This window comes from Primulina tabacum, chromosome 3 (assembly GCF_025594145.1).
Source record: "Primulina tabacum isolate GXHZ01 chromosome 3, ASM2559414v2, whole genome shotgun sequence".
Lineage (NCBI taxonomy): Eukaryota > Viridiplantae > Streptophyta > Magnoliopsida > Lamiales > Gesneriaceae > Primulina > Primulina tabacum.
The window spans coordinates 51295944-51318849 of record NC_134552.1 but is presented as its reverse complement, the minus strand read 5'-3'; the positions used below and the strand labels follow the sequence as shown (position 1 = coordinate 51318849).

General features: G+C 41.8%; 2 protein-coding genes across 3 annotated transcripts; one reads left to right on the top strand and one right to left on the bottom strand.

Annotated features, from left to right (window-relative positions):
• The first annotated feature begins 2222 nt into the window (after window positions 1–2222).
• On the top strand, window positions 2223–4572 carry LOC142539180 (uncharacterized). Of its 2 annotated transcripts, XM_075644457.1 has the most exons (3): window positions 2223–2953; window positions 3047–3627; window positions 3714–4572. In XM_075644457.1, the coding sequence occupies exons 1-3, from the start codon at window positions 2845–2847 to the stop codon at window positions 3873–3875; spliced, it is 852 nt and encodes a 283-aa protein (XP_075500572.1). In that variant the 5' UTR covers window positions 2223–2844; the 3' UTR covers window positions 3876–4572. The 2 variants fall into 2 exon arrangements, with proteins under 2 accessions (XP_075500572.1, XP_075500571.1); XM_075644456.1 differs by having other exon boundaries at window positions 2223–3627.
• Window positions 4573–9037: 4465 nt separating this feature from the next.
• LOC142538782 (uncharacterized) lies at window positions 9038–10735 on the bottom strand. Its single transcript, XM_075644082.1, has 3 exons — window positions 10565–10735; window positions 9670–10306; window positions 9038–9561 (listed from the first exon to the last, which is right to left on the bottom strand). Exons 1-3 carry the CDS (start codon window positions 10733–10735, stop codon window positions 9038–9040), a joined length of 1332 nt encoding a protein of 443 aa, XP_075500197.1.
• Between the last annotated feature and the right edge of the window lie 12171 nt (window positions 10736–22906).

Below are 22906 nucleotides of genomic sequence, written 5' to 3'. Positions count from 1 at the left end.
TGTTTTAAAAAATACTATATATTGAATAATCTTGAATTAAATTAATGAATTGATGCAAAACTCACATAAAAAAACATTAAAATAGAATGGAACGTGTTGACTAAATTTAATGTGCATGAGAGCGTTAGTGGATAGCTACTTTAATGATTTCCGCATTTGTTCGACTTTGACTCTTTAATGCCCTAAAATAACCCTCATACATATCGGTGGATATATTCTCTTTTGGACACTATAAAAATCTATATGTTTTTGCAAAAAAAAAAATATAATAATTAATATACTTTTCGAGTATAAAAACTTTGATACTCACGGGAAATTTAGGATACGATTCCAGAAAGTGTCACTAGTCCATACGCGGGCTTTGAAATTACCCTGAGCCTGAAATCACAAATAAGATCGTTAGGAGGGGGCTAGTAGGGTGTCCTAGCGCAGCCCCTCCGACGCTCAAGTCAAAGACTGAGGATATATGGGGGGAGCAGTTAAGGGTGCTGCTGAAAATAATATAGTGAATGAATAACTGAACAATCAAACCTGGTATTTATAGGAAAATACCTGGGCCCTTGATGGGCTTGTCTTCCATTTGGGCTAGGGATGAGCCAAGAGTAGTGGGCTCATCCATGTCTTCCATCTGGGTCTTCTTTTTGGGCTAGGGATGAGCCAAGGCCCATCCATGGGGTATCACCAGTCTCTCCCTCCCGAGTCGAACTGAATCGTAGGTTCAAAGTTCAATTAGTTGTGTTGTCCTTGGTTTATCGACGACGAGGACGTACCGTATTATAAAAATTTATTTCGTTTGTCGTTAACGAACGATGTTTGCCGCTGCGAAAATTACGGGGATCGACCTGCCCGGTCAGGTCGTGGGGGTGTGGGGGCAACGCCCCCATAATTTTTTCAGAAATAAGCACTCGCAAGGGTGAGGCCGTGCCTTTTTCCTGCCGTTTGTTAGTCTCCAAAGATTTGATAACAAATCAAATCGCAATCTTGCTTTGAAAAGAAAGATATCAAATCAAATCAAATCGCAATATCCTCCTGAATGGTAAGATTGGGTCTGAGCTATAAATAGAGTCCTTCCCCTACTTCAATTTCACTTCTCCCTTATAAAATTTCCTCTTCATCTCATTCACTGATTCTCTCTCCCTCACTCCACCCTAGTTACGCTCCAACACTTCACCGCCTACTCCTTGCCACCGTCGCCCTAGCAGTGTGCCAATCTCCTCCTCGCAGCGCCCGCCGCCCGAGCACCACCACGCGCCGCCGTGCGCTCGCCCCTGCCGCGTGCCTCGCCTCTGCAGCTCGCCCCTCCGAGCGCAAGTGCTGCTCGCCCCTCCGAGCGCAAGTGCTGCTCGCCCCTGATGCGTCCGCCCCCGCCCGGACGCTCGCCATCGCCTGCCCAGACGCTCGCCTCTGCCGCGCGCCCGTACACACTCTCGTCGTGCGCGAGCTTGGACGCTCGCCCTCGCCTCAGCACGCGCGCAGCCAGCGCGCCTCCTGCCGAGCTCGCCCCTCGGCCGAGCGCCCCTCGCCCCTCCACCTGCCGATACATCTGCCTGCTCTCCCGCGCAACGCCATGCCAGTCCACCCGAGCGCCTGCACCGAGCACCAGCTCGCCCCTCGCCCCTCGCCTGCCGCTCTCGTCCTCGCCCGCCGAGCGTCTGTTTGTCTCGCGCCTGAGCGCCACCGCTTGCCCAGCACCCAAGCACCAGCTCGCCCCATCGCCTTTGCCACGCTCGCCCGAGTGCCAGCACCAGCTCGCCCTTCGCCCGCCGAGCATCTGATCGCCGTGCGCCCGACCGCCACACGCTCGCCCAGCCCCCAAGCACCAGCTCGTCCCTCGCTCGCCGAGCGTCTGCTCGCCGCGCGCCCGAGCGCCACACGCTCGCCCAGCACCCGAGCACCAGCTCGCCCTATCGCCCTCGCCACGCTCGCCCGAGCGCAAGCACCAGCTCGCCCCTCGCCCTTGCACGTCGTAGCGCACCTCGTTCGGCCATCCTTGCGATTCTATTGCTTTGAGTATTTTCCCGCGCCTTACCCGGGTCAGTTCTCTCCTTTACCTGTTTGATTATCCTTAATACTCATGTCTTCTTCCGATTCCGAGTTTAGTTACTCGAGTTGCTCCGAGAGATCTAGCGGGTCTAGCGAGTCTAGCCGGTCTAGCGAGTCTAGCCAGAGTAGGACTTCCCTAGCCGATCCTGATTTTACCATTGATCCTCCTGAGGAGGAAGTCACCACTCATAGTCGTCCGGGTAAGAAAGTTCGTCACGTGATCCAACAAATGAATATATCTGAAGCAGATAACCTGTGGTACGGTCACTTGTCATCCCACGTCCCTCCTGGTAGCGACTCACAACTTAGGACTCTGTGGCACATTCCTTCCTCTCACCAGATCATCATTCCTGGCCCAAAGGACCGACCCTATCTAGCCCCTAAGGGCTACTATACCTTCTTTCAGCATCATTTTGATGCTGGTCTCCGTTTCCCTTTGTGCGATTTCTTTGAAGAATTAAGCAAGTAATACCAGATGCATTTAGGTTTACTCACGCCCAATGCTTTCCGTTTAATAAGTTGTTTCGCTGTGTTACTCAGGGCCTTAGATCTCCCTTTAAATTGCACCACCTTCTCCTACTTCTTAGTTCTGTCCAGATCAAAAGATGGACCTTTTTATGTAACCTCCCGGTCTAGCCACAAACTTTTTGACGGGGCCCCAGTCACGTGAAGGACTGGAAAAAATATTACCTCTTTATCCAGCCTCCTAAAGAATTAACTTGCTTCACGGATTGGTGTCCTACCTTTACCAAGCCCGACCTTTCCAAGAGTTACAAGAAAGATGAGGAGTACCTGCGGATAATGAGTGTACTAGGAGACCGATGCTTTAACATTCCCAAACTTCTATCTGAAGATCTTCTGTGTCACGCCGGGTTAAGTCCCGCGAAAATTAATCTGAAGGAGAATGCGGGTAGATACTCTCACTTTTCATGTTTCTCGTCTTTCTTTTGCTTATTATGTTACTTGATAACATTCTTATTTGGTTTATTGTCTCTGCTTGCAGGTACTAGAGTCATGAACACCCTATTTCTCCGTGAACTTTCCAAGAAGAAGGCCGAGGGTTCCTCATCAGCACCCCAGAAGTCAGTTATTCCAGCAGTCACGACGGGCACAAAGGGAGTCTGTTCTGTTGCTGAGAAAAAAAAAACAGATTCCTGCTCAACAACTGCGAAGAGGCCTGCTAGCTCCCCTACTACTGTGAAGAAGAGGAAGGCAGCCCCTTCCTCCTCCGCCCCAAAGCGAGCCTCCTCTCCACCTTCTCGCGCCAAGTCCCCTCCTCCGTCCGGTAAGCACAAGGCATCCACTGATCCTAGCCCGTCAGTCCCACACCATGGCAAGCGCAAGAGTTCTGAGATCTCAGTCGTATCGGTCTCTTCTCCAGAAGGGTCTGAGTCAGAGGAGGAGCCTCCTCCTGAGTCGGGGGTGCATCCTCTATACACCTCGGATACGGCCATCGTGGGGCGGGGTCCTACTCAATTGGTTCAGAAGGTGATGTATCAGCTTCCTTCCGACGCAGATGCAGCATTCATGGGTTCACTGGGGTGGTCTGCACTCCTGCGTCGGGCATGCAGCAGTGTCACTGAGGTATATTTCTCCTTCTAGTCTTTAGATTGATGTCCAACATACATTTGATCTTCTTGCCGTCTTTTCACCCTTGTCTACTTATGCAGGGCATGATGTACATCGGGGAGTTGGCTGAGCGTGCTAACGCCGCTCGATCTGACGCCTGTCAAGAATTACGCGAGGGCCAGGTTCTCCGTGAACAGCTTCAGGCTATTATTGACGAGATGAAAGTATCGCATGCTAAGGAGCTTTCGGAGTCTCAAGCTTGATTTTCGGAGTCCCAAATCCAATGCGGCGAGCTCTCGAAACAGAAGCAGGAGTCTCAGCGGTTGACAGAGGACCAAGCTAAAGAGATCCAGAAGCTGAAGGAGGAATTAAAGAATTCACAGGCTGAGCTTAAAGACGCCAAGGCACGATATGCTGCCGAAGCCTCCTCCTTCAAAGAGGAATTTCTCAAATCCGATGAATTTGTCGAGATCTGTGGCCCGAAAGCTTTTCATTACCTGGGGGTGGGTTTTGAGGGTGCAGTCGGCCTCTTCAAGGCTCAGGGTTATCCTCCGCCAGGCGCCCCTACTTACTTCATCGACCTTGAGGGCTTCATATCGAGTCTCCCCCCCTCCCCCGATTCTTAGATCGAGCTTCTTTATTTATGTTATTTTCTGCACTGCTTTATTTTCCGTAGGATTATGCGACTTTTGCGATATTTATACTTGTTTATTTCCTTTTGCGCACTTTTGGCATGTATGAAACTCGTTTTATGCAACCTTGAGTATTTTGCATTTGAGTTTACTACTTCTCACGAGTTTATCTTTGATGTTATTAAACCACAAGGGCTAATAAAATATTCAACTTTCATTCTCTTCTACTAGGCGATGTTCTAACAAGAAGATAAAAATTCAACGTCACCACCATCTAACTCCTCTGCTAGGTGATACCTTAGAAGGAAAATAAAAATTTAACACCCCCACCCTCTAACTCCTCTGCTAGGTGATACCTTAGCTGGAAAATAAAAATTCAACCTCCTCACTCTCTGAGTCCTCTGCTAGGTGATACCTTAGCAGGAAAATAAAAATTCAGCACCCCCACCCTCTAACTACTCTGCTAGGTGATATCTTAGCAGGAAAATAGAAATTCAACAACCCCCACCCTCTAACTCCTCTACTAGGTGATACCTTAGCAGGAAAATAAAAATTCAACCTGCTCACCCTCTGACTCCTCTGCTAGGTGATACCTTAGCAGAAAAATAAAAATTCAACACCCCCACCCTCTAACTCCTCTGCTAGGTGATACCTTAGCAGGAAAATATAGCAGGAAAATAAAAATTCAACCTCCTCACCCTCTGACTCCTCTGCTAGGTGATACCTTAGATGGAAAATAAAAATTCAGCACCCCCACCCTCTAACTCCTCTGCTAGGTGATACCTTAGCAGAAAAATAAAAATTCAACACCCTCACCCTCTAACTCCTCTGCTAGGTGATACCTTAGCAGGAAAATAGAAATTCAACCTCCTCACCATCTAACTCCTCTGCTAGGTGACACCTTAGCAGGAAAATAGAAATTCAACACCCCCACCCTCTAACTCCTCAGCTAGGTGATACCTTAGCAGGAAAATAAAAATTCAACCTCCTCACCCTCTGACTCCTCTGCTAGGTGATACCTTAGCAAGAAAATAGAAATTCAACCTCCTCACCATCTAACTCCTCTGCTAGGTGACACCTTAGCAGCAAAATAAAAATTCAACACCCACACCCTCTAACTCCTCTGCTAGGTGATACCTTAGCAGGAAAATAGAAATTCAACCTCCTCACCATCTAACTCCTCTGCTAGGTGACACCTTAGCAGGCATATTTAATTTCTCACGCTGCTCCTCTACTAGGCGATGCCTTAGTAGGAAAATAAAATTTCTCCGCGCCCCAACTCTGCTTCTCTACTAGGCGATGCCTTAGTAGGAAAATAAAATTTCTCCCCGCCCCAACTCTGCTCCTCTACTAGGCGCAACCTAAGTAGGAAAATAAAATTTTTTTTTTTCTCTCCTTCCAATACAACAACATTCATTAATTAAAAAGAAGAACATGATTTTATTGAATTCCAAATGATTACATAGGAAAATTCAAAATTAAATACATTAGCAATCAAATCAAGAATAATATTTTATAAGATGATAAGCGTTCCAGGGCCTCTTCAATGCCTTGCCTTACGCATTTTCCAAGTAATAGGCTCCCGAGCTCAGTCTTTCGATAACTTTGAAGGGACCCTCCCACTTTGGGTCCAACTTTCCTCTCTGCTCTTCTTGCACCTTCCTCAGGACCAAGTCACCTACCTGGAAGTTTCTCTGAATGACCCTCCGATTATAAGACTGTGCAATGCGGTTCTTATAAGCTTCCATGTGAATGCTGGCAGCCTCTCTCTTTTCTTCCAGAAGATCAAGGTCAGTGGCGCTTCTCGCATCATTGTCTTCGTCATAAAACACTACTCTTGCCGATTCCAACCCAATCTCAGCCGGGAGCACTGCCTCATTACCGTAGACCAAACTGAAAGGAGTTTCTTTGGTTCCTTCCCTCGGAGTGGTTCGGTATGCCCATAAGACACTTGGTAGCTCATCCACCCAATTGCCCTTAGCTTTGCCAAGTCGAACCTTTAGACCCTGCACCAGTGTCCGATTAGTCACCTCCATCTGACCATTACTCTGCGGGTAAGCTACAGAGGTAAATACTTGTTGTATCTTCATCTCTTTACACCAGGCTTGGATCTAGGCCCCCTGGAACTGTCTCCCATTATCGGATATCAGTTTCCTAGGTACTCCGTATCTGCATACTATACTCTTCCACAAGAACTTCACGACGTCATTCTCAGTGATTCTGGCCAGAGGCTCTGCTTCCACCCATTTTGAAAAATAGTCCACTGCTACCAATTGGAACTTCTTCTGAGCAGGAGCTATAGGAAAAGGCCCCACAATATCTATTCTCCACTGGTCAAAAGGACAGGCGGCCGTGAAAGCCTTCATTGCCGCGGCCGGTCGGTGATGCAACCGGGCATGGCGTTGACAACTATCACAAGACATCACTAACTCTTGAGCATCACGCAGCACGGAGGGCCAAGAATAACCAGCGAGCAGCACCTTCCTTGCCAACGCATAAGCCCCTAAATGATTTCCACAACATCCCTCGTGAACTTCTCGGAGCACATAATCAGCCTCTTGATAACTCAAGCACCGAAGAAGCGGCCCGGCAAAAGACGTTCTATACAACACTTCTCCGATCATCACATAACGCGAACACTGTATCTTCAACTTACGAGCTTCGCGAGGGTTATCAGGAAGCTTTTCCTCTTTCAAGTAATCAACTATGCCAGTCCTCCAATACTCCTCCTCCTGTTCAACTGCGGGTGAACTCGTGTGAGGTGTGAGTTCAACTTGAAATACCACATCTCTGGTCTTCCAACTTCCCATTGTTCCAGCCATTTTGGCTAAAGTGTCTGTCTTTTCATTTTCTTTCCTGGGAATCTGTTCAAATGTAATCTCTGTGAATTTCTCTCTGACTCTGTCCACTTCTCGAGCATACTCAATAAGCTTCTCATCTTTCACATCATACATCCCCTTCATCTGTTGTGCTACCAACTGCGAGTCAGAAAAAATAAGTACCCGGGTAGCTCCCACATTTATGGCTGCTCGCAGTCCTGCCAACACAACCTCATACTCTGCCTCATTGTTGGATGCTCGAAAATCCAATCTCACAGCCAACTTCACTTCCTCTCCAGCTGGTGAAATCAGTACTACTCCCACCCCACTTCCATCCTTCGACGAGGAACCATCCACATACACCTTCCAAGGGTCTTCATTCTCTTGATGCACGGTCTCAGCCAGAAAATCGGCTAAGGCTTGTGCTTTGATAGCTGTTCTAGGCTCATACTGGATGTCATACTCTCCCAGCTCAGTAGTCCATTTTACCAAACGGCCAGACATATCGGAATGAGTGAGGATTCTGCCCAATGGACTGTTAGTTAGCACCACAATTGGATGAGATAGGAAGTAGGGCCTCAAGCGTCTCGCTGTCATCACCAAAGCCAAAGCCAATTTTTTCAATCCTGAATACCTGATTTCTGCCCCTTTGAGTGCATGCGAAACGTAGTAAACCGGCTGCTGAACTGATCCTTCTGACTTGACTAGGACCGAACTCACAGCTCCTTCAGTGGCAGATAAATATACCCACAAAGGCTCACCTGCTGTCGGTTTGGCCAGGACAGGAAGCTCAGCAAGATACTCCTTCAACTCGGTGAAAGCCTTCTCGCAATCCGGACCCCATTCAAATTTTTTCGCCTTGCGCAAGGTTCGGAAGAATGGCAAACTTCTGTGAGCGGACCTCGAGATAAAACGTGCCAGGGCAGCGATCCTACCTGTCAACTGTTGAACATCTTTGGGTCCCCGAGGAGAGACCATATCTTGGATAGCTTGGACTTTCTCGGGGTTGGCCTCGATCCCTCTTTCTGTCACCATATAACCCAAAAACTTTCCACTACTCACCCCGAAGATACACTTCTGAGGATTCAACTTCAGCCCGTAGGATTTGAGGGTCGCAAAGGTTTCCACCAAATCAGGTACAAGCCGGGATGAGTCTTTTGATTTTACCATGATGTCGTCTACATACACTTCGACATTCCTTCCCATCTGCTCAGAAAATACCCTATCCATCAGTCTCTGATACGTGGCTCCGGCATTTTTGAGTCCGAAGGGCATGACCACGTAACAGAAAGTTCCTTCAGAGGTAATGAAGCTCACTTTATCTTGGTCCTCCACAGCCAAGGGAATTTGATGATATCCTTGGTAAGCATCCAACATACACAAATATTGATGTCCCGCTATGGAGTCCACCAACTGATCTATCCGAGGTAGAGGATAACGATCTTTAGGGCATGCCTTATTAAGGTCTCTGAAATCCACACACATCCTCCATTTCCCTGAACTCTTCGGAACAAGAACGACATTTGAGAGCCAAGTAGGAAATTGTACTTCCCGAATGTGCCCAGCGTTGAGCAACTCTCCCACCTCCTTCTTTATAACTATATCTTTCTCGGGCCCGAAGTGTCTTTTTTTCTGCTTTACAGGGCGAGCATTGGGCAAGATGTTCAACCGATGCTCCGCCACATCCGGGGCTGCCCCAGTGAGTTCTTGAGCTGACCAAGCGAACACGCTGAGATTGGCCTGTAAAAAAGTAATGAGTTCATCTCTGACCTCCGGGTCAAGGTCAGGGGCTATTCTTAGCGTCTTCTTGTCGGGCCCCAATGTCACGATCTCCGGCTTCTCATCCTCCACTTCATGAACCTCCCTTACTACTACGAGCAACCCGCTTCGTCCCCTTCTAATCATATTGACCTCCACACGTGCCCTCTTCCCCTCTTCTTTCACTATCCCCTCATAACACCGACGCGCAACCCTCTAGTCCCCGCATAAGACTCCAACCTCCTTCCCTACAGGAAACTTCAACTTCTGATGATACGTGGACGCTACAGCTCTGAAATCCTTTAGGGCTGGTCGCCCCAGAATTCCATTGTACGCAGATGGGGTGTCCACCACAGTAAATGTCGTCATCTTTGTTATCCGCCGAGGCTCATGTCCCAAAGATAAAGGAAGGACAATCTGACCGAGCGGCGGGATGGCATGTCCTGCAAATCCATGGAGAGGAGTAGAGATTGGCTCGAACTCAAATCCCTCCACCTTCATCTGATCCAGAGTGCTCTTGAAAAAGATATTAACAGAACTTCCATTATCAATAAAGATTCGTGCCACAACGTAATTGGCAACAGTGGCCGTTACCACCAAGGCATCGTTATGAGGAGCCACAATGCCTCGGAGGTCATCTGGTCCAAAACTGATGACAGGATCCTGGGGTAAGTCCGCACCCCTAGATATTTCAAAATTCTCCAACCTCCTGCCATGCGCCTTTCTCGCTCGCCCGGAATCTCCATCAGTAGCACTTCCCGAGATCATATGAATCATTCCTCTCGTAGGGTGATTATCCTCATTTGTTCGCCTCCTCAGTTCGGCGGGCTCCCGGGGAACATCCTGACCTCGACCTTCTCTCCTCGGCTCCTCGATCCTCTGATGTATCCACGGAGGGCCTCGACCCCGCCTAGAAGATGGGCGAGATCTCAGTTCACTCCTAGACGAGGATCCTTCTTGTCGAGCACTGCTCTCAACCCTCTGCGACTTCTCATCCCTCTCCCCTGACTCCCTTACCTCCATCACCTTATCACGACCCCTATTCAGAAGAACATGTGATGAGAATTGTCCTCTACTTCTGGTTCTGTCCTCCTCCCTCTCACCCGCACCTCTCTTCTTGCCGCCCCTCTCAGCTCCCTCCACCCTACTCCCCTCGGGTCGGTTTTCCATCCTTCTATACCGTTGGGCATCTTCCAAGTTTACATATTTTACCGCCCGAGCTAACAAGTCATCATAGCTCGACGGAGGCTTCTTGACCAGCGATTTGAAGAATTCTCCCCCCCTCAGCCCTTGGGTAAAGGCGCTTATCATGATGTCGGGGGTAGCCGCTGGTATTTCCAACGTTGCGCTGTTGAAGCGCTGGACAAACTCCCGCAAGGTTTCAGCCTCTTGTTGTTTCATCACAAACATGCTCAAATAATTCTTCTGATGCCTCTTGCTGCTGGCAAATCTGTGCAAGAAAGCTGTAGCAAAATCTTCAAAAGACTGTATGGAGTTGGATTGCAGGGTATTAAACCATTGCTGGGCTGACCTCACCAACGTGCCCAGGAACACCCTGCACCTGACTCCATCTGAATATTGATGTAACAGGGCTGCATTCTCAAATCTCCCCAAGTGTTCCTCGAGGCCAGTATGTCCATCGTACTCTTCCACATTCGACTGTCGAAAATTTGGAGGAAGTCCTTCTAAAATGGCTAGTGAAAAGGAACTTCCTCTCTTGGGTATCGGCGCCCTACTTCCTACCTGCTTCCTCAATCTCCGTATCTCCTTCCACATCTCCCCCATCTCACTAATCTCTCCACTTTGAGGGGGTTGCGTCTCTTCAACCCTGCTCTGGTGGACTTCAACATTTTCCTCACTCTCTTGCCGGGTGGCCTGTTCCTCTACAAATATAGATTCTTGATTCCGCTTCATGGCCTCATCCACAGTTCGGGTGATAAATTGGCCCAGCTGTTCCAGGGTCAAGTTCCCCACATTCTCATTGGGACGGGTTTGCTCGACCCTCATCTCGTGAATGGGCTGCTCAGTTCTTGTCTCTTGACGAGGTTGTTCATGTCTCGTCTCAAGATGCGGTTGTTCCTGTCCCGCCTCAGCGTGAGATGGTTCGGGTCCCCTCCGAGGACGCGATGATGCTGAGGTGGCTCTTCCACTCCCTCTCCTCCCTACCATCTCTACGTCTCAACTCAAAGATTCCCACAGACGGCGCCAAGTGATATTCACGGGAAATTTAGGGTCCGATTCCAGAAAGTATCACTAGTCCAGACACGGGCTTTGAAATTACCCTGAGCCTGAAATCACAAATAAGATCGTTAGGAAGGGGCCAGGAGGGTGTCCTGGCGTAGCCCCTCCGACACTCAAGTCAGAGACTGAGGATATATGGGGGGAGCAGCTAAGGGTGCTGCTGAAAACAATATAGTGAATGAATAACTGAACAATCAAACATGGTATTTATAGGAAGATACATGGGCCCTTGATGAGCTTGTCTTCCATTTGGGCTAGGGATGAGCCAAGATTAGTGGGCTCGGGATGAGCCAAGATTAGTGGGCTCATCCATGTCTTCCATCTGGGTCTTCTTTTTGGGCTAGGGATGAGCCAAGGCCCATCCATGGGGTATCAAACTTATATAAATGGAGTGATAATATTATTTTTTATTTGATTGAAAGCTTAATTTCATATCTTTTTCTTTAATTATAAATGCACCATAGTATTATGACTAAAATTTATATGGATAATTTAATCAGAAAAATGAATTTGAGACGATCTCATGAGTCAATTCTGTGAGACGAATATTTTATTTGAGTTGTCAATGAAAAATATTATTTTTATTAAAAATATGGACATGATTGATTTATCTCACGAATAAAGATTCGTGAGACAGTCTTACTAGAGATATATTCTAATTTAATAATATTTGATCATCAATGAAATATGAGAAGTTAGAGGGAAAAAAGGGATACTTTAGTAATTTGAGATATATTAAAGAAAAGATGAGTTAAATTTTGGGGTATAGAGACGCATTCGTGGGGAAAAAAGTTGTGCTTCTCCGAGGGGTTTGTGACTTTCGTATCAGCTGAAGGTCGATGGATCCATCTACGTATAACCACAGTACTGGGCGACGGGGACATCAGCAATAGGACTGGGATCGGGTAGGGACCCGTCCCGTAACCCCCTAACCCGATCCCCGTCCCGATAAGAATTGGGAATAAAAAAAGATTCCCGATCCCGTACCAGGCAAATATCGGGACCCGAATGTTCGGGATCGGGTCGGGAAGGGAGACAAAATCCCGATAAATATTTTTTAAAAAATTCATTGAGCAAAAGGAAGAATCCGCCCGAGGAGGGGCTTGCGTCTGATTAGCTAGTTGGTGAGGCAATAACTTACCAAATCATGACATAGTGTGTAGTATGTACATAAATATTATAAATTAAAGCATATTTCTAATAAATTATAAATAAACCGAAATATAACAATTTCAAAAGCTTACACAGAAACAACGTTGTAGTAAAATACAACACAACGTTCTCGAGAAATAAAATCTAAGCTAGAAGAAACATAAATCTGAATCGAGGAACTAATTAAAACTCTCTCTAATTATGACAACGAGGTGTTAGTGGCCCTGGTGTACATCTGCTGGCGAGAATGAGCTCACAACATACATTCCGATCACACCACTAGATATAGTTCCCTAATTGCCTTCCTCGCTGGCATCTGCAAGCAAATACAACATCAAAGCAATTATCACTATGTCTGCAAGATCATTTAACTAAAACACATCCATGAACACACACATCCAGTAAGTTTGCTTTGAGAAAGGGGAAATCACAATGAATTGTCTCATATGACTAACTTAGGATATAAACTAATGAAATCACATGCATCTAAAAGTTGATGAAAGAAAATGACAAAATCAGAATTCAATTAAATAACATATGAGCAAACAACATACACACTCTGAGTCTTTAGCATCAGGTTTTTAAAGTCAAGATGACTTCATAACATATCATGCCAATCTAAATATAAAAATGTATCCAAGCAAAAAAAAATTAATTTGTCTTGTGGAGCTTTGGAGCTTACACTTGAGACCACGAGACCTTTGGAGCTTACACTTGGGGGATGCATTACTTTGTTGTGTGCATTAGGGTACCTACAAACAACATATATTATATAAACATAATCTAAAAATATAAAATATAAATATATATCAAGCACCAACCTTTTTTTAAAAAAGAAATATACCAAGCACCTACTTACCATTACACAAAACTATAAATATATATACCAAGCATGAACTTACTTCGCTCCAACTTACTGAGCCACATTCTTCTTCATGAACATCAATGACTAAATAAAATAGATAATAAAATCATGTGAGCATTTTCACAATTACAAATAGGTGATCGATAATTGAACATAAACATCCATCCAATAGTTGTCACTTCAATGACAAAGACTTTAAAACCAATGACTTGCTGTTTACTACGAATTATTATAAATAAATTTAATTAGATAAAAATCTATCATTTTATTTGATCTTAGGTTATGAAGAAAAATATATAATAATAATAATAATAATAATAGAATGATAGAAAAAGAGTTTAAGTATTCATAAAAAGTACTAAAAAATTAAATATTTACTTACTTGTGACCACTTCTTCACAATCTTTATAAAAATTTAATTCTTTTTCTGTCGGTTCTTTGTATAAGTTAATTTATTCACCTCTAAGCCAATCACTAGTGCACACAAGTGCTTCCACCATTTTGGGATGCAATGATGCCCTAAATGGATCCACGACCCTCCTCCCAAGGCTAAAAGCGTTCTCACTAGCAACAGTAGATGAAGGGATTTCAAAAATATCCTTGGCAATTTTAGAAAATACTGGAAATCTTGTTGTATTTCCTTTCCACCACTCCAAAACATCAAAGCTTGAGCTCCATTTCACAAAAAGATCGGACAAGTACTTGTCCACTTCATTAGTTATCTCTTCTTGATTTTGAGATTTTCTTACTTGTGACATTTTCAGATGAAAGTTCAATTTAACGAGATCATTCTTATAAATTTCCATCAACTCTCTGTCAACGTCACCATCATCAATCTCGTTAAAAGTATCAAAAGGTGAAGTGCCTTTATATGCATGATACAAATCCATTAGACAATTCTTTAAACCATCAACAAATGATTGTATTTTAGTAGCATCCAATTTCATATTCCCCAAATGTATTGCAATCATTTGAAGTTTATAACGAGGATCTAGAATATGACCTAGGAAAATAAGCTTGTTCACCTTCTCAAAATCACCCCAATACTTCTTGAACTTACTTTCCATTCTCATAGATATTTCTTGCAATGAAGGATCTATGATGTCAAGCATTGTCTCGTTAATGACGGTCCCCATTGAAACTATTTCCTCCCAAATCAAAGTTGATGTAGTTGTCTTGCTAGCACTAAGTTGCAACGTAGTATCATAAAACCCCTTGAGAAATTTGACAAAGACTTGTGCTTTTTCCCAATCCTTTTCGTTGGGAGGCCCCACTCTCTTTTTCTTCTCCGAGCCACCAATCTCCTCAAAATATTCAGCAAATTGTGCATTCTCTGTCATCCTTCCAAACACTTTCTTAAACTTGTATGCAACAGAAAGCATTTTATAGGTGGAATTCCACCTTGTAGGCACATCCATTGGAACGGTTGACATTTTATCCATCTTCAATAGGATAGCACACTCCCTAAATTGGTCCAACCTTGCCCCAGAAGAGTGAATATATTTCACACAGTTTCTAATAGACTCAACTGACTCATTAAGAAACTTCAATCCACTCTTGACAATTAAATTTATAATATGACAACATCTCAAATGCAAGTACTTACCATCAAATAACAGAGTGCCCATTTCCTTTAGTCTTTTTCCCATGTACTCCACTGCTTTATCATTCGTGCTAGTATTATCAACTGTTATAGTAAAAACTTTGTCTATCCCCCAATCACTCAAACATGTCTCTAAAACTTTGCCAATGTCATATCCTCTGTGAGAGGTGATCTTGGTGAAATTTATTATTCGCTTATGCAATTTCCAATCATCATCCAAGAAATGAGCAGTGATTACCATATAGTTGATATTTTGAATCGAGGTCCAAGTATCAGTCGTGATACTTACCCTTTGATCACGGATGACACTCTTTATCTTAGCCACTTCCACAGCATATAAATCCCACACAAGAGATGCAATTTTCTTTCGGTTAGATATCTTGAATCGGGGTTGAGCCTCCTTCATCATCTCTATAAACCCTGTCCCTTCCACTATCCTAAACGGCATCTCATCTTTAACAACAAATGCAACAACCTTATCATCAAGCTTTTTTTGGCTAAAGATGTGAGGTGTCAAAGCATTATTCATGGACGATTGTGTTAAGATAGGTTGAGAAGAAGTCGAATTCACTACATTATGAGGATTTTTTTTGCATTTCTTCACATGCCCATCAATGCCATTATTCCCATGTGTTTTGCTATGGACAGGAACTTCAGTTTTGCAATAATTGCAAACAGCAACAATAACAATGACCTCATTTTTGTCATTTTTTCTCACAATTTTCTTGGCATGTGACCACACATTCGCTACTTTTTTTCTTTTAGCTCCAACATCCACTACTTCTTCTTGGATGATAGGTGTTTTGGATGGAGATAATATTTCAGGTTGAGTGGTGGAAGGAAGGCTACTACTTCCACTAGATGCATCCATGTTCACCTAATCAATAATAAAAGAAAAAGACGAGTTGTCTATAAATGTATTCATAAGTTCTAGTGCATTAAAAAACAAATATTTGAACAAAGTAAAGCAAACAAACAATTCAAATAATTCTAATGCACAATTAGAAATAAATCATTCAAAAGCTTCCCCGATTTCTACTAATCTCTAAATACACATCTATATAAAACACAAAATAGGCTCTGAAACCAACTCACCTTGAATGTTAAAAGAGGAGATTGAGAAAACCAAATCAGAAGCCTTATAATTTTCCAAGATCTTAAGAATTAATCTTCACCTGAGAGAAAATCCATCACAACCAAAAGACATCCTATCAAAGACCATTCAAGTAGAGTAAAAAAATACAGTCAAAAGGTGCTTAAGAATTTACGTAATTAGGGGAGTGACAATAATAATTTAAAGCAGCATGCAAAAAGAAATTGGTGCCCACACGAGTCAAACTTATGTAGACATGAATAAATTCTTATGGTTGGTGTAAGAGAGTTTTACATATGCTTTCATACGATTTAGCACTTTGTAAAAAAATTCAGGTTTTAATTTTTGTGTAATTTTCGAAATTCAACCAAAATTAGATGAAAAAACCCTATGTTTTCAAATAATCCAAATTGGCCTCTGTACGGAAGCCAGCTTCGGTGATTGAAGTCACCGGCTAATAGTCCACGTCGAGGCGACCAACTTATGCCATTGGTTGGAGAACGAAGTCGACGTTCACGGAGCAGCGATGGAGGGGAAAGGTCGTCCGAGATGATCTTGTCACGTTGGTGAAATCACCTAACCAAGGCCTTCCTTTGTATGGCCGGAAGTTTCAGACAAGTGATGAGACCATAAAACAAACACTTAAGCTGCAATAGTGAGCAAAATGGAAATCTTACTGTAGTTCGCGATTCAAGCTGTCCACAGGCAATCAGCTAGGGTGCAAACCAAATATCACGAAAATACAGTGAAATGAAGTGAAAGGTAACCAAAAATCACCGAGAACAAAAAGAGCAGAGAATCGAGCGAAGCGCCATTTTCCCTAGAGAGAGGGGAGAGCACATCTCTCTAAAAATGACTATTTTTAAAATTTCTGATTTTCTTATTTTTATTAAAATTTTTGATGATTCGTGATTTTCTTGTACAGAAACTCAGAAAGTGGGGATTTCTTATTTTTTAAAATCTAATAAAAATATTATTAATATATTCGAGTCGGGTCGGGAATCCCGTCGGGTATAGCCTATATTCCCGATCCCTTTCCCGATTCTGAGCGGGTCGGAAAAATTTCGGTTCGGGAAAATTTCGGGTCGGGACCGGGTCGGGAGTCGGGAAGGGTCGGGAATTTTTTGATTTTTGCCAGCCCTAATCAGCAACACTCTCACTCGTCAACTGAGCCTTGGCCTTACTTATCATCATATTATGTCGATGGAAATATGATCGTCGAGCTCCCTCTAGGATCTTTTTCCGTAAACGGACTCCTTCTAGGGCCTTTTCCCTCACGATATCTCTCATAATCACTTCATCTCCTTCAACTTTTCATATTTTCATCACTTATAAAAATTCATGTATATATAAATCATTTCTCTTTTAAACCAAGCATACAATATGTCTTTCTACATTAAATTTTCATTATATAATTTCATAAACATTTAAAATAAACATTTTAGCATATATTACGGCATTCAGGGCATTGTCAGGACGTCTATCATTTTTTAGGTGTAAAATGACCGTTTAACCATAGACTTAGAATTTCTCGATTTTGATTTTTTCTTACTTTCATTGACTCTAGACTATCCCAAATAATTATTTAATATTAAATTAAATTTCTAACATTTTTATTTAGCTTAAATTCGAGATTTTCGATTTAATTTCTTATTTGTTTATTCGTAAAGCACTTAATTCCCAAATTAATTCAAACTTTAATATTTTAATACCAAACTTTTGTCATGAACTTTTCATACCTAAATTATCCTCGTGAACCATGAATCGGCTTCCGTGGACCATGGTTCTACTCCTTAATCATTTAACTCAAAAACTGAACCATATTTTATTTCCCCTCGAGCCATCTCACGATTTCTTCGAGCCACACACAAGCCACCTCGAGCCAAACCCTGACCAGACCACCTAGGGACCCTACTGACCAGCCTTGAACCCTTTACCTAGCCCCTAGCCCAAGACACAGTTCCAGCATGAGCCGCGGCCGAGACATGCAATATAAACTCCAACTCGACGAGGACTCCTCACCCGAGCCACCACCCGAGTCCGAACCCTCATGACCCTCACTGGACCAGCCTCAGACCTAGCCTGGACCTCCTGGCCAAGCCGTGACCCCATGAAATTCATCTTTTTTTATTGACCTAAGATGGCAGCCCCTTTATGCATCATATACATGAGTTTTAAATAATATAAACATAGGTTTTTGATCATGGCATGTCAAAAAATGAAAATAAAAGATGTGCATAATGTTTTCATGCAAGAATGGTTGAATACACATAATATGGTGTGAAAAATATTTGAAAAAAATTTAAGGCATGCATTTGCGTTTATTACGCATGAGAACGAGTTGGCGATGCGAAGAACGACGATGTAGAAAACCCTAGACTATAATCCTCTCAAAACCGTGGCTTTTTCTTTTTCAAGATCTCGTGTGTGCATGTGGTGAGGGGGAGGGAAAGTCCGTGTGTGATTATGAGGGGTGGGGCGTGAGTTGTGAGGCGTGGGGAAGGGCTTGGGGCTTTTATTTTTAATTAAAACTCCTAATATAAGTTTAGACCTATTTACATAGTATACTAGGCCCATTAAGCCCATTAGTTAATATTTAAAATATTTGTTTAGGAAAGTTCGTGAAAATACTAGCCGATTTTTCAAAAAGTTCATATTTTCGTTGGAAATCGAACGCCGTTTAAAATTACGTCCCGACGTATAAAATCATCTCAAAACTCCTCATTTTCAAAAATACCATATAGCATATACGATATTTTAAATAATTAAAAACAAATATTTAATAAAAATATTTTTCTCTTTTTCAGCTTCGGTCTCCATTCCTCGATCGCGTCTCGGATAAGTTTTAAAACATGGTTTTAATGCATTCGTGTCGAAATGTGTATTTTAGGCTTGTAAGAATGCATCCTATATTTAATTCATGCAATTAAAACCCTTTAATTAGTCATTTTCAATTTTCCTAAATTCGCATGCAGTTAGATTAAATTATTGCATTTTGAACCTTACAGATATGCAGCTTAACTTTGTTTTCAAATTATTTGAATTATATTGAAAAATTTCATGACCTTTTAAGATGTAACATTATTTATCGTGTGAAAAAAAGAAATTGTCGCTATCGGAATGATGCAATTTATAAGTTTTAGCATTCATCAAGGTTTGTTTAGAAAGGCTATCAGTGAAAATGTTGGGATCAATTAAGGTAATTGAAGACTTTAGAAATGAGTTGAATAAACACTTAAGATTTTTGTAATCTTTTCTGAAATGTGAATCAGTTTTTTGATGAACTGATCCTAAAAGTTTGTTTGTCGATATAGGTCAGTCAACTGAAAGTAGTGCATAATAAGACTGAAATATAGATTGAATACTTGGTGTAAACTGAAATGAACAAAAGAAATTTTTCTGGATGCTCGGAGACTTCAGATGCTCATATGTTACCCCTTCTATCACGAAAATATGATTTCACTAAAAAAATTTGATATATTACAATAAATTGTAATAATCTACTTCAGTTGGTCTTACACACTGCCAAACTGAAACTCTTATTCTAACAACTCTTATACAGTTATAAACTGAAATATGATCTAACAGGTAGCTTGAATGCTACTGATAAATACAATGAAAGTAGAGCTTGAGTTTGCGATCTATAAACTGATGATATACTCGTAAAGTGTATCATAATTGATTGAAGGTCGTAGTTTGATTGATTCATGTGTGTTCGCTTGTTTTCAGTCACCAACCTTCTTCAACTGACTTGATCAACTATATATAGTCTTCGATCTCAACGATTAGATTGAATGCATTTAATGACCATTTAATGACAAATATCAGTTGAATCGTCATGTAGTAACTTTGTCTGATAGTGGTACGATGTATTCAGACTGTTCTGTTCTGATACAACTGTTCTGTTTTGGCAAGACCTATAAGTCTGTCTGCTGATAAACTGATGATGTGACCAACTGATTAGAAGTCAACTGATCAGTTCAGCTGAGAATGATAAAAGATCGGGACGATAAAAGATTTTGGGAATGATTGGTACGTTGAAATAGAATAAGGTGAGAATGAAAACAACTTTAAAAAAAAATGATATGTTTATTCCATTTATATGATGGATAGAAAAAGAAAAGAAAAGAAATTATTTTTAAAAATCAAGTCAATTTATAACTTAAAAAATTCAAAATAATGGTTACCATAGAAGTATCAATTCCTTTTATCTCAAGGGTGTGCGAGTTAATAAAGTAAGTGAGCACTTGATAAATAGTCATATGTTCGATTTTTCCTAATAATATTTTTTTGGGCGAGCCTGTTGTCCAATGTCGTTTATCTAGATAATGTGGTTTATGCACTACTGCGTTAGTACTCATAACGAAAAGTAACGATTGCAGGTTCTCAAGTCAAGAGACACATCATTTTACAATTGAATTTTTTTTTTTAAGATTATCCAATTCCATTGAACAACCACTGGATCGTTTTTTACAGATGGACTAAAAAACAACGTGAACTGCTCCATAATGGGCTGGTCCATGGAGAAAGAGGTGTTTTGGTGAATGGCCTGAATCTCTCTTTGCATCGGTTTCAATGAATTTTAGACCATCCTAACTTGATAACACTCATAAGCACATCCCTACTGCGAGCACCTCAGCAAGATGTGGAGTGATACATCCTTGCAACAATTTTCCTTCAGCAACAAACAAAAAAAGTTCAATTATTTGTTAGAGTAGGTGTTTAGCATGTCAACTTATGAATTGAACTTTATTGATTTTTATGTAAAAAAATCTTTAATATAATAATATTTTAAAATTTTATTCAAGTATAACATTTACTTTATTTGTATACACATGCAATTTGCATAGATAAAGTCATATACTATAAGTACCATGAGGTCCACAAATCTAGTGGATAATGAAATTCTTAGAAAGTGATCTGTATATTCTAAATTTGTTCCTAGTCGATTCAGCCGCCTAAAAAAACAAAGATAAAGTTTGTTCGAACTTGAGACTAGTATATGTGATGTAAATGACACGTTTCATTTGAAAGAGCATGAAGACGTTCATTCATACAGAGCACTGCTCATTTGATGTAGCACTGAACAACCCGACCTCGCAATTTTCAAGTGTTTAACATTTGTAGTGTGAAATAGTCCATTTTTATGGCTATACACAATTAGTCCTTAGACTCGAGAAAACATGGACACTCCGAGTACTAGCCGTTGGAATTTTGATGCTTAATGAATGAAAATTAAGCAAATAAATCAATGTGTTTGAGTGGAAAAATTCGAAACGAAGAACGAAGCTTAATGAACGAATATTAAATTCGGTGGTTCTGAATTAAACTCTAAACGAGTTCATCAAATGTTGAAAGAACTTCAAATGAGTAGTCGGAACATATAAGGGACGAAAACCGAAGAAGAAGAAAAAAAAATCGGTCGTGAACAGTAGCAGGCGCGCACATGCGCGCGCTTGCCGAGAGCTCGCGCGAGCGGGAGCGCCCAGATTCGTGTCCTTCGAATTTTCTGATGTTTATTCATTTCCTTGGCATTTTTTGATGATTGTGGTCAGTTACAATGGCCAAGGGACACCACTATGAATGAAAGATCATGTATTTTCACATGAAAAACATTAAATGGTTGATTTATTGAAAATCAAAAACACATAACACATAACATATCATTTGGCATATTGTTCTTCTTCCTTCTTCAACAAGAGAGAGTTCATTTATTTTCTTGTGATAGAACTTGAATATTTGAGTGTTCATTATTCAAGAATTATAGTTGTGTCTTGGGAGAAGATTGCCACAAATCTCTAGCACGTTGTGAGGGGCAAATTCTTCTTAAGGAGAAAGTGTTCAACATTTGCCTCTACAAAGTCATTCCTTTGTTTTCTTCTTGCTTCTCCTCTCAAATTTGAATACCCCAAACAACACTAGCATGCACTTTGATTCATTTACCTACTCCATTGAAGATCATCAGGGGAGAGGTTGGGTGTAGTTTCGAAATACGTAGGATCCAATGCATTGTAATCGAAGATTCACCGCTCACCCAAATGTGTGGATATCCTATGTGATCTGATTATTTAATGGTGCAAGGAATCACTGATCAGAATAAGACATCTGAATGATGGAAAAGTGTTTCTTTAGTTGCAAATACTCTGTCATTATTATTACTCAAAGATAAATTATACCATTATCGAATTCATTTGCAACTCTCGATGCACCAATGTTTGCAGATTCAATTGGAATATATGAGTTGAAGGAACCGTACTGTACACTAACCATAACTTACTGGTTATTGCTCGCACTGACAGTGATACATAGGAGATCATAAGGTGATATTACTATATGCTCTTATCATGATCTCTTTTGAAAGCTTTAACGATGGGCCATATTCCTGTCGAGTTCCATATTTATCGTGCAAAAGTGCAATACCAGAATGTGTGAGTGATATCTTCAGCATGCAATCTGCATGTAGGACACTGTACCTCCACACATATACTTAAAAAATTGACGCCTATTCATTAAAAAGTTTGAACTTCTTTGACCCACCTGTCCGACTCATTTGGTCATGTGGCAGTATGTTGGTGCAGACGCCTATACTATGTTGCCACCCACTCTTGTCTCATGGTGTTTCGGTCTCTTCCTTTTCCTGATCTTGGGATGTGATTGGGATAAGACGTTCGCATTCATGTTGCCTCCTCTTTCCAGATTTTTTTGGCTCTTATGCTGGACTGTGTTTGCCCTGTCTGGCAACCTTGTTTTCACCGTGACTTTCCAGTAGCTTGAGACTTTTTTTGGACACAGTTCTCATACTTATTTACTCAGACCAGGATCGACATTTATTGAAGGATCTTCTTTCGACCTTCCATGAGTTTGTGGTTGCTGCTGACTTAACAAGAATTGTAAAACTCGCAAATTTCAAACTCCATATTCTCCTATTATCAAGAATTGTAAAGTATAATTATCAAGAATTGTGGAAGATTTTTCCAAGATGTTCAAGATTTCAACTAGATAAATTTAAACCAAATTCGAAATTATGCATGTATATGGCAGGATGTATAAATTTCGAAATTATGTGTAGACATATATATTTATCTAGATAAATAGATAAAAAGACTTCAACCTAATGAGATGTCGGATATG

Excerpts from the sequence above, each read along its gene's own strand:
- LOC142539180 (XM_075644456.1), top strand. The coding sequence starts at position 2,845 with ATGAGTGTACTAGGAGACCGATGCTTTAACATTCCCAAACTTCTATCT. Across the intron at positions 3,628-3,713 it reads CATGCAGCAGTGTCACTGAG|GGCATGATGTACATCGGGGA; the intron begins GTATATTTCTCC and ends CTACTTATGCAG.
- LOC142538782 (XM_075644082.1), bottom strand. The coding sequence starts at position 10,735 with ATGAAGCGGAATCAAGAATCTATATTTGTAGAGGAACAGGCCACCCGG. Across the intron at positions 10,307-10,564 it reads TACGGAGATTGAGGAAGCAG|TCTTTTGAAGATTTTGCTAC; the intron begins GTAGGAAGTAGG and ends AACTCCATACAG. Across the intron at positions 9,562-9,669 it reads GCCGAGGAGAGAAGGTCGAG|ATTCCGGGCGAGCGAGAAAG; the intron begins GTCAGGATGTTC and ends CTACTGATGGAG.